The sequence below is a fragment of the Daktulosphaira vitifoliae genome, unplaced genomic scaffold, assembly GCF_025091365.1.
Source record: "Daktulosphaira vitifoliae isolate Bord-2020 unplaced genomic scaffold, ASM2509136v1 Scaffold_1, whole genome shotgun sequence".
In the NCBI taxonomy this organism is placed as follows: Eukaryota; Metazoa; Arthropoda; class Insecta; order Hemiptera; family Phylloxeridae; genus Daktulosphaira; species Daktulosphaira vitifoliae.
This window is the reverse complement of record NW_026099572.1, coordinates 60,265,432-60,278,268: the sequence shown is the minus strand read 5'-3', so window position 1 is coordinate 60,278,268 and position 12,837 is coordinate 60,265,432. Positions and strand designations below refer to the sequence as shown.

At 30.8% G+C, this 12,837-nt stretch overlaps 1 protein-coding gene across 4 annotated transcripts in view; it reads left to right on the top strand.

Annotated features, from left to right (window-relative positions):
* The window catches only part of LOC126894407 (ankyrin repeat domain-containing protein SOWAHB), a 75,184-nt gene that overhangs the window by 6,864 nt on the left and 55,483 nt on the right, over window positions 1-12,837 (top strand). For all 4 annotated transcript variants that reach the window (XR_007701396.1, XR_007701395.1, XM_050665426.1 and 1 more), the window contains 2 exons: window positions 1,491-1,529; window positions 1,612-1,713. Coding sequence is in view for 2 of the 4 variants with exons in the window: in XM_050665426.1 (XP_050521383.1) it covers window positions 1,491-1,529; window positions 1,612-1,713 (141 nt within the window). In the remaining 2 variants the exon portion in view is untranslated. The remainder of the gene's footprint in view (window positions 1-1,490; window positions 1,530-1,611; window positions 1,714-12,837) is intronic.

The following is a 12,837-nucleotide window of genomic DNA, read 5'->3' as shown; positions in this document are numbered from 1 at the left end:
ATAGATTTTTCTTTTGAAGAAGTAGTATTATCTAGTATTCACATAATGTAATTATAATTTTACTTTGGCCATTATCAGACCGGCTGTGCCTGAAGCATGCTGCAGTTATTCTTCTTAAACTTTTAATCCCTCGCTTTATGTACAACCGTCGTTTTATACAATAATAACTTCACTAACGAGAAATCGCCTCTGGGGTCGGCAAAACGAAGTAGTGACAATAACAACAGCAAAAAAGTATGCTACTGCCGTATGCTTTATGTGCGGTTTTTGATCGCATTAACCGAGGGACGGGAGTCTAATGATCCACGGCAACAAGTTGCCCTCCAGCAGCGTCGCGTGCCCGCACAACATCAGTCGCCACGAAGAAGACTCATTGCGGTTTTTTCAACGTTTTCCATTCCTTTTTGCAATTTTCCCTTGATGTCCTAGACGCGTGCACAGTACGCGTACACGTGTCCCATTAAAAACCGTGAGTTTCTTTCCCTTGAACGGTTTGTCACTTTTCTACGATATACTCTATTGTACTACAATTTCTAACCGTCATCGATCATTACTTTACAACATTGTTTGGTCGTGTGTAGTATGTTTCATCATAAAAACATAATAATTTGAGACTAATAATTGCGCATGAGAAATTCTGATCTTAACATCAACATTTTTCAACTTGAATCATTTTAATTAGATTTTTTAATTATTGCTTTATACTAGCTCTCCCTGTGTATGAATTATTCAGTTCTGATTTTCTTTATGTGACGAAAAATTTTACGCTATTCTATGGTTTTACATCGGAGTATATATAAAAGTTAAAAGGTCCAAACAGTTTTTTACTGCATTCATCATGACTAATATACGTGTTTCATGCGTTTTTCAGTGTTTTTTTTTTTTTTTTTAGTAGCACTTATCAGTGAAATTAAGTTGTGTTTACAGACAAATATACACGAGTATCCATTTCGAATAATTGAGTCGACGGTAAAATAATAGAATACAGTTGGTGACATGTCGTGTATATTTATGAAAACTCAGTGTGTATATTATATACCGTGTACATAAAATATGGAGGAAAAAATAAGACCATAAATCTCCGGGTTGTCGCAGGCGCGCGCCCTTCGAAGATTAATAGAGTGACAACAGTGAGAGAGGTCTTGAATTTTCTCTCCCTTTTGGCTATTAGAGTAATTAATAACTGCGATGGCGGTAGCCAGGGACAGGAGGATTTAAAATAATTTATAAACATATACATACCCACATTTAAAAGGGCACAGGGCCAAAATATATACACAATATTATATGTTATATGTTGAAAATAGTTTGGTCTATATTGAGGTCATGAAAATAATACAATAAGTTAGCACGCGAATTAATTTAATTGCTGACCACTGTTTTTGGGTTGTACGCATAATACCGCTGGTTCAACGGTTTTACCGTGTTTGGTAATACCTATCACAGGTTCCTCATTAATGCGACTATTAATTTAATTTTTTTATTTACAGAACGACAGAGACGAGGAAGATACGATATCTATGACTTCGGTGAGCTAAATTCATGTTTATTTTGAATATATTTTGTACCCGTTGCACTTTATTTTAACTATAATAATTTTTTGTTAATTAGTTGGATCCGAAGTCTAAAGAATGGATTGTGAAATCAGCACAATGTGATTATCAAGCTTTAGCAAAAATGGCTTCGGACAATCCAAAAATTGTAAAATTCAAGGTAAGATGTCATTATTTTGATAAAATTTTTTCGTTTAAAATTAGTTAAAATTGTATTTAGTACTTTTTAGTTATAACTTATAACTTGTAAGTTAACCGTTATAGTTATAGCAGAACAATTTAAGTAGAAATTATTTGAACCAAATTTTATTATGCGAAGTATTCGAATGTTTAGTATCAAGGAACTAAATTGTTCTAGAAACTTTTGTTTTAACATAAAATAAGTAGCTGATTACATTTTATACATATATGTACAACATATCCGACAACTTAATTCTCATACTTGTGTATTGATAGGATGTTCAACCAACGTAGTGTATCATTGCCATAACGACTGATCGTTATCATGCAACTCTCCTATTGTTTTTAAATTGATAAAAAGAACAATGGGTAGAGAAAGCAAACGATAACTACTGATCATTACTCTGGTAACTTCTCAATCGTCGGTCCGTATAATTGGTTTTGCTATTGCTATATACACATAGTATACATCACTAAAACGATAGATTCTAAGCTGATAGGAATGTAAATGTTGAACTATTCAAGCACATACTCCTTATCACCTAATTTTCGTTTTAAAACAAATTTATTTTTCAATTATGATACATAAAATTTTTGTATTAAAATAGTATTTAAAAAGTATTCTTATATGTTTATATTAAATATTATACTGTATTAGTTTAAGTAACTATTACTGTTTCTATCACAATGTTGTTTCCACTGAATTTTAAAAATGAATTAAATATGAAAAGTATTCATGTCGGTCTAGATCAATCATGTCTTTGTTTGTTTAAACAATGAAAATATTACTATTAGAACACTTACTGGTCATCATAAGGTCGTGTATCTTTTCAATATATACAGTTTTGAAGTAAAAAAAAAATTAATTTTCGCTATAAAATGTCTAATCTTAACAGTTTTTTGAATTGATGAACTTTTTATACCCATTCTCTATATGAAAATAAACTGTGTTCATTTTTGTCTTGATGTTTAACAGTTGACTGAAAATAACATATATTTACATTATGAAATTTAGTGGTCGTGGAAATCGGATTAACCACATAACTTAAGTGAGTTGAAAAACTTGGGTCAAGACTTCGGTACTAAAGGGATTTACTTACGAGTGTTACAAGTGACGGAGTAGATCTGATGTCTAGCATTATATGTGTGTGTGTGTGTTTGTGTGTACTCGTGAGATGACAAATTTGTTAATCAAAACGTAGTCTGTTTTGAATATGCAAATGTTGAAATGTAAATTGATCCTGGCTGCGGGACCTCTTTGTGCGACCGATAAATACACACGCACATATTTACATGGTCGTAATTAAATCAACGGAGTAGACTGCAAAGAGAATGGTCCGGATAGAGGGAGGTTGGGGTAGGATTGTCCCCTGCGATTAAAATGCTGGACCCGGGGAGGATATTTTAATTAATGTCCGAAAACCCGAAAATTAGGGGACCCGTGCCAAAAGGCGGTGATCTCATGCCAACCGGCCGCAAAACAAGTCTCGAGTTGTCGTCGTCCCTCCAGTCATAAAACAATGCATACCTAAACCGGCTCTTCCTTTCGTTCCAATATACTATGCTTTCCCCTCAAAATAATTCCAACAGTGTGGCCTGTGTAATACTGTTATTTCGCCACCGCTGGAATGCCTCCGGGACGTACACGGGCCTCAATTAATTCCGCCACTACTGGACCTTAAACGCAACGCCATTATATGCAGGAAAACCATTGATTCCATTGATTTCAACTGACAACAACACACCGTCCTTTTCGTCGTTTGCCTTATTACTACGGCACCGTTGTTGTTGTTATTACATGATAATTTCGTTATTTGATTCTGTGAATCTCATTATTAATTGAACAATCTTGATTTTTAACTAACCTGAATTACATTTTCAGCATGTTTAATAACAAAAAATTAGGTAGTTTGAAATTTTTGAAGCATATGATGACAATTTAGACTACTCGTTCACCTAAATATACCAAATTTTCAAATTGATTTTTTGAAAATTCATTTTCGTATTATCTACAAACAGAATATTTCGAAAACTTCGTTTGGTACTGAAAAGTAATTATCATTTTTAATCATATTTAAACTTATAGTTTCCTAACTGTTTTGTTTAAACTACCTGTAACAAAAGTATGTAAAAGTATTTTAAATTCGTTTATTACGTGATAGTGTATATGCTATAAATATATTTTATTGCCACTCATAAAAATGAAATATAATTTAAGTGTACTTCATTTTTACGACTGTAGTGAATATCGTGTATATGTTTTGTACTCTATTGTTTTTATGGTCAATTAAAAATTGATAAAAATCTGTTTAAAAAAAATAATTATTAAATACCAAGTTTTCATTTAACTTATAAAAAACATAGTAAGAACAAATATATATATATATATAACAAATTATTCTGCTACTTCAAGTATTACATAAAAAGACAAGTTTCTGCTTTTCTTTGTTTTGTCGTGAATTATCGGCGAATTATAATAGTATACATTTTACATTATAACTCGTGAGTAAAAAATCAAACAATTTGTTTCGTGTTCAAATTCAGTGAATAACGCTACAATACTAATGTACAAATTATATATAGTAGTATACTAGTAATTGTTCACTTGGTTATATAATTATAACATACGAACTATTTATGTATTAAGCTAGAATGGTTATAATATCTTAATAATTCTGTTGATTGTTCTGGAAAGGTAACTCATATATCTACATGAAGTAAAATGTGTACCGTAGTCATTTAATGCCATATTTAATTAAATTTAAAGTTTTATCCAGAATTAAAATCGATAAATGTGCATTTAGCTGTGTATTCATAAAAATAACTTGTTTATTTTATAAAGCCACTTTTGTCTATTGTTTTTGTAATTCCTTTCGATTAATTTAAAAGCGTAGATTTTATTGGGACTTTAAATAGTATCGTTTATTCTCTAATAGTGTTAAAAGTAGAATCGTTATGATAATATTTTTGAATTGCTCTTCGATTTTCTGTTTGTTATTTTCTTAAACAATACTACACGATTTCATATTGATGAATATTAACTACTCAAAAAAAAATATTATGAAAATGAATACACATAAGATTGCGTATTGGCGTTTTCAATAATACAAAACCTTTGACTACGGACGCCCTTTCACAATTCTGAATTGACGTCGACACCCTTCAACTGACTTTCAATAATATTATCACTCCAAAGTGTGATAGCAGTCAGTGTGTTTGCAAGAGGAGAGCTGTTTTAGCGCGTGCCAGTGATATATTATTATGGTCCTCGGGGAGAGGCTGTCACAAAGCGAATAGGCGGGTCATAGTGCGATCCGTCTTCTGCGGAACCCTTTTAATCCACAGCACAGCACTACTCTTCCGCACTTAGCCCTCCTCTCGCGAAACCTTTGTTTTACACTGAGTCTGCATCTGTTGTCGTGTCGCATTGTGTATGTGTTTGTATGGCATGCACGCTGTATACATTATTATACGCCCATCCCGCAAATAAATTGGCCGAGTTGCAGAGAGGAAACCACCAATTTATGGTTTTTAGGCAATTTAAACCTCCTCTCTCGACCGTCTCACAAGTAGGCGTAAACTGGCTTTTATTTTTCATTTTTTTCTTTTCTGTACCCTTACTCAGACTTCCTTATTTGAACCACAAAACGACGACTGTTTTGGACCTCATTGGAATTCATTGATAAACACCACCGTATCCTAAGGCACATTTGTTCTCGGTACTTCTGTTGCTGTCGAGTAGTTGTCGAACAATAAAAGAGAATAGTACAGCTTATTTTATGGCTATACGATAAATTACTTCTGAGATTTCAGAGAACAACATTGACACCATCCCTCTAATTAAAATAAAGCTCTCCTAATAAAACTAGTTTAATTTATGGTCTTTATTGATTTACCTCCGTCTTTTTTTTTTTCAACAAAAGTTTATAATCATAAATAAAACAGTTGTTAATTTACACTACTCTTGTTTTTAATTAAAACAAAATATTACATAATATCCTCATGTTACTATAAAAAACATATTTTCCTTCTCATTTTTATAATTAAGTTTAATGCGTCATGCATTGGAATTATGAAACTAATAATATACTTGGCAGTTTGTGTGGATGTTTCACAGTTAATTAATTATTTTTATTTTGACACAATCAACTAAAATTTGCCCGTTTTACTCGAGTTTCGGTTTTAATGGATTGTAATCGATTCTTTAACCAACAGGATTTACAATTATCCTTCTGTTTTTTTAAACGGCATCATGTTTAAGCCTAACATTGCACATCAGATTTCCAGTTTCAGGAATTTTGTGTTATTTGATATTGTGATGGGTAAGGTTTTCCTGAGTTATTACCTTCCTATTTAGTTTCGCTTATGGTTCGTTACTCTTAGGTAACGCTATGACACTATTACTTGGACACATGTTTGGGATCGACTTTCATCGTGACATTGTTCATAGCGAAATAGTTGAAACCCGTTGAAATATGGTACAATTCTACTCCCCAAATCCACAACATCTCTACTACTATACAGTTCGACTAATGTTTCATTTTTTTTATCGATTGTTCTTTAGTGTTGAAATTCTGTGTACAATTTATACGCCAAAACTTTACAATGATTGTTTTTCTCAGAAATCTATTTCATAGTTATAAAACGCCCAAATGAAATGATGTCTATTTTCATTTTTATGTATACATCTGGCAAAGATACATTTTTCAACAGTATTAATTAAATTTCCAAAATTATCATTTGAGTATTATACAGTTTAAACTGGAACCATGTGAGCTCTTGTGATAGTGTAATTTTTTGTTTTACGATCTTCGTATAATAAATATTACTTATTGTCTAATTTCATTGACATATTATCTTGTTTTTATATAGTTAACAGGAATGTAGTTTAAATTTAATTACTTAATAATGCTTAAACATAAATAACTTTATTAGTGAATTTGTTCGCCAGAAGTATATTTATCATGTTAACACTTTTTTTTTTGTAATTTTACAAGTTAAATAATATATTTTAAAACAAAACAACAGAAAACTTTTACTTGTTACTTAATTGTTTCTTTCCATGCTTTTTCGTTCTTATTTTATTTTATACTTTTCAACTTTTTTATTGTCATGTCATTATGTTTACGCACTATTATGAAGTTTTTCATGATGAGTTTTAAGTTTAGAGCTATTCGAAAAAATTAATAAATCAGCTAACTCGTCGATCTTTTGTTATACTCGGGCAAAACATCTGTACTGACAAATCCATTTCTGATTGTTTTTGCTATGTTGTATTACATATGTATAACACAATCACTATGCAAACATAATATTGTTATCGAGTTTACAAGTATAAAACTGCGAATGAAATGTTTGCGTTAAAAACAATATTAAAATGTTTGCGTGGGGCAACATCTCAGTGTCAGTGTTAAACATGATCATTGGAGCCGCCTAGAGTTAATTAACCGTTTAATAATGTTGTATACATGTATGTATAGAATGCAATGTTTTAAAATAGAATTTTATAATATATTGCTAAGGGCGTTGAGGTGTAGCGAGGAGAATAGTGTCCCAACCAACGACAGAGATCTGTGTACACATGTAAAACAGCTCATTTTTTTCATCCCAGGAATAAAAAGGGGGATTGCAGGGGGCTAACAAGCAATGTAGTACAAGTGCTTTCCGCTGTACGGCTTAATGTTGACTGGTGACGTTTTTTGGCACTGACTAATTGTGCCAACTATTTCTCGTGTCGTTTTATTCTTCGACCGCCTAACAAAAAAATAAAACATCGTTCAATGCTTTATTATTAATTTAAGTCGTTTTTTTTTTTTGGCAATAAAAATTTAACTATTTTTACAAGATATAAAATTTTAAATTATATTTTAAAAATTAGTTTATTTGTCTATTGACATTCAAGAAAACTTTATTAACTTTACGATACAAAATCATAACGAATGATTGTATTCATCGGTACAGTATTGTATTAAAGTATCACTCAGTATGAGAACATGAAAAAAATATGATAGTAATAAGATTATTCAAGCTTTTCTTTGTAAACATTTAGAACTATTGTATGTACGGTATTTGATGTATCAATTTCGGAACCAGACATAATTTTTCTTGGTATTTCGATAAAAAAAAAAAATCAGAGACAATGAAGTCTTATATATTTGTACGACATCAAAGAGATGGTGTTAATTACCGAATTATTAATTATGGTATTCTTGTATATGACAAAAATCATAAAACCAGTATGCGCTGATCTTTACCGTCCGTAGAATAATAATTTTAAATGAATCTAAACAAAAAAAAAGTGGCAATCCAAACGAGTTTATGAAATAAGTTTTACTCCGAGAAAAAAAATTATACTCATGCATTTGCTTTTATGATATTTTTACAGACAAGTGGAATGTCATTCGGGTAGGTAGGTTGGGTACATAAAAAATTATATAAATTTATACGTTCACATAACATATTGTTATACAATAAAATATGCGAGTTCGAAGAATCGAGTCGCATTCGTCGTGATCAATTGCCGAATTTGTAACGAGAGTCGTGCAGTGCCGTCAACGTGTTTCATTCAATGCGCTTATGTGTTTTGCTATGCACTTTATATATATGTACATGAAGTGCTATCATCCCACGGGAATCGAAGTGCTTTCTAAGTGTTGGTAACGATTATAAGAGAATAGAATTAAAGTAAAGTCTCTACAATAATGCTTTTTGGCTTGGCAAGTAATTGGTTTCTAAAACTATCCGTAGTATCTTTGAATTGCAAGCACAGAATTCACTATCGCTCACAGATAATGTATCGGCCTACACAGCCTGATGAGCTACCTAACCTGTACCAGTCAAAGTGTTATTGACGTTTCGTGCTGCTCTACATCCGTTCCCTCTAGACTGTTATGGACACTTTTAGTCGTGAGTCATATTGACATGAATTGTGAAATAGATACAACGTACAGACGAGCGCTATATTTTTACAATTTCCACAGTCTATTACCGTTGGAAGTGACAGATATATTAAAAGTTATGTTTAAATGAAAACCACTCAGCGAACTAGCAAATAAAATCATATTTATTATTTTTCGCTTACAATGCTTTTATCTTTTAATTCATTTCTCTATTATCTTTTTACGAAATTACAAGTTATTTACATTAAATACATTGCTGTAACCACAGAATAGATAAGATAAAAAAGATCTAACCTATTCCGTGCTTTAACATTCAAACGAAAATATCAAATATATACATTAAAAATGTTCATGCAGAGTATACTATTTACTATTTTAATGTACAAATATAATTTTTTTGATAATTATTTCTATATTATATATATATATATATGTGTGTGTGTGTGTGTGTATTAATGTTCACAACTACTTTATAGTTAGCTGGACATAAATTATTTTACAACTGAAAAGTAATATTAATGACTGTATTTTTAGTTGTAAAATGGTTTTAACAATAATTTATGCCGATATACAGCTACTGGATTATGATGTCACTTAATGTAAAGGCTCATTATCTTGCCATTGTTTTTCTAAATATTTACGATTTTGTAAATTAACAACGTGATTTGTATTAAATATAAATTTTCCATTGATGTCATAACATTGAAGTGGTTAATGTTAAACGATGTAATATTTCAGTAATTGCACATAATGTTCAAGTGATTAAGACTCCGTGTAAGTCAGTGAGTTTTTAGAAAACAGTGGCCTTTAGACACGCTTATCGTTTCTACACTTAATAGTCAATCGTTTATGTGACAACAATTAGTGCGCGAGTTTGGTTCTAAGTATTCTTTGAGTATAAATATTAAATAAACTACATAAAATATTATACTGTTCGACTAATTTGCACTTCTACTCTGACCCAGTGGTTATACTTAGAAATATCATTTGTCATTAATCTGACTATTTTGTTATTTTTCTTGAAAAATTCGTAATTGCTTTCACGTTAATTAGATATCAGATTGTCATCACCACAATTACGGTTCTCGGGCTTCTTAAGTGTAATAACACATTTAAATGAAGTAAAATATTTGCAAAATTCCTAATATTCTACAAGGATTCTAATATAATTCAAAGCCTTAGTTGCCCTACAAAATATCTACGGCTAATTAACTAGCCATCGTTACCAGCAAACAAATAGCATGCATATATACTTACCTAGTGTCGAGAGTTTCCATTAAAATGAGAAAACAAGTCAAAACAACCCTTGGCTGGGTGTGTTTTTGTGGCGACCACATGCGTGTCATAATTAGACGCTCGTATATCATATTATACCAACACTTACACTTATATATTACATAAAATATAATATAAATGTGTGTGAGTGCGAGTTACATACTTATAAGTTATTTTACAGTTTACACTTGTGCCTCGAGGGATGTGAGCATACTATCCCGTAGCCTTGTTACTAATTAGACGATTTTGCAAGTGTTGCGCTCTTCCTGGTACAATTTGTTTAAATATTAGTTGGACAAAAGGGAGATGATATTTTCGAATGCGTGTTCTTGGGATCTGCGAACGCCATGCTGAAGTGACGTGTGTATCCTCTGCTGTATTTAGTAAATTAAAAAACCCGTGGGAAATGTAAAACTGAGTGAATAAAATAAAAATATCCCTATACAATTACTTGGTTTGTTTTTATTATTTTTTCAAGGGTGAAGATACGATATCAATCCGTGCGGTTGTCATAAACGATTGATTTACACCTTTATTTTTTATATTGTGTCTACCGTCTATCAGTGTACAAAAAAATACACCGGTTGACTGTGAATTTATCTGCTAATAAGATGTCGCGACCCAAAGAGTTTCGGATCCCTGGCGCCAGGCACCTTGTCCGGATACGATCGGAAATTCATCGTACGAAAATAAATACCTGTTTTTTTTTCTTCGTCTACCTAAAGTTATCATCATTTTGTGTATGTGTATAGAATAAACAAACATATACGTGTAGAGTTAGTATACATTTAACAGATGCATTTAGAATGCAAATTTATTCAACGCGTACCGAAGATCTATTCAAACGACCACAAATTGTGCCCCAAAAGAACAACCACCCGTTCTGTCATCCGTTGAATAGTATACCATTTTTTAAAACAAAATTTAGGTGTTAAATAACAATATGCAAATGAGAGTTGAGCCATCAAATCAAATAAATAAAATCGTTAAACTTACAAAATAAAATTATGTATTAACCGATTGATAAAATAATAGATTAACACGTTAATTTCTTGTTATATAAATTAACACTTATATTCTAATATTTCGTTTTAGCTTACATAATTTTCATTTAAGTATTTAATTGAAATATCATATCTGATCGATTAGTATTTGACCAATAGATTAAAATAAAATCTACGCGTCTTAGTTATTTTTGATCCGAAAATTTTATTATGAAATTGTTTAGTCTTATTTTTAGTATGCAACTTGTTTATAATTGTAAAACTGAATTTATTAGAGTAAAATATGAAAAAGGTTCTTATCTATATTATTGATGTATTTTATTGGAAAGAATACATTACGTTGTATGAAAAACATCTGTTTCTTTTTTATTTTCAGCTACTTAAGAATAACGTTCTTTGACAAAGTCAACTATAATAATTTTTTATTAAAATTCATATTTGTATTTTTTAAACATATTTTAAAATTAATATTACTGCAATTGTTTTTGCACAGCTCTTCAGCTATTTTTTTTTAAATTATTGATATTTGTTCATATTTTTGTAAGATAACTGAATAATCAAAAATATATATACATTGCTGACATCATTAACGTTTATGTGATAAAAAACACATTTGAAAATGTATTAATTTTGCAACTGAAATAACTGTGAAAGAAAACAAATAACCAAAATTATTGAAATAAAAACTTTCATTATAATTAATTCTGAAAATCATTTTTTTTTCTAATTAAAAAAAAAAAATCACAAATTAAATCACAGTTTATTGAACTGTAAATGAAATCTAAGCTTTTAAAATGTCTCGAAGTTTATTTATTCATTATGAGTTTGGTATTATTCTTATAGAAACCCGTTAAAACTACACTGCTTGGATATAATTATTCCAATTAATTTATAACATATTGGTTGATTCGTTTTGGCTTCTACTGGAAATAATTTAAGAAGCAATACGCACGAATCTTTCGTCAGTATTTTATTTCAGAACATAATTTTAATAGGTTGTTCAACGTTGTAGTAGTAATTATGTTATAAATCATACTGCATAGGTTTTTCTCAATCAAATCGGTCGAAACCGTGATCAAACATACAGTCAATATTATTATCTAGTTAGTACTTTTGATATGTGTGTGATTATACACATCGAACCTTGAATGCCCAGTGTGCTGCTCGTGCTTGTACAGCGCAGAAGAGGAAAACATTCAAACGCCCATTCGTTTATTAATGATCTAGAGAAATAATTATAATTAGTTTTATTGAACCGATTTCGTTTTTCATTTCCGACGGGGCTCATTTAGTAGTAACCTATTAACTCAACGGCTACCTTAAGGTTTTATTTTAATTCCTCGGCACTGTATATTATTTACTTATGGTGGCCAGTAGTTTTATCGGAAGCGCCCTCTTAGTTCAATAATATTCCTACGAGTGATTGTTTTCTTACTGTTTTTTTATAATCACTTACAATTAACAATTCAAACGAGTAGAAACAAATAAAAAGTTTTAATGAATTTGAGGATGCAACAGATCAGTGATAATTAGAAACATGATAAATCGATACATTTTGTGTTTTTTTTCTTTAGATTCTAAGTCGGTATTTTAAGATTCTTTACAGCTTATATCGAATCAGAATTTCTTTTTACTTTACTGTATCAGTGCCATGTTACTCCATCAGATCCTGTAAAAATGACTGTGTTTGACATAACTGCGAACCTTTGAAACCGCCGAGGGTTCACTCTTGGACTTGCAACAGAACGTTAATGGTATAAATACTCATGAAAATAAATACACCGTGTGTAGTGCAGAAAAACTGTGTACTAAATTGCATACGTTTAATACACGATTTTACAATGCGTGCTGCGTAGGTGTATGTATATGAATTGTCCTGTGTATGGATTTCATTATTATTATTGTCCAATGGGAAATAGCAGGCAT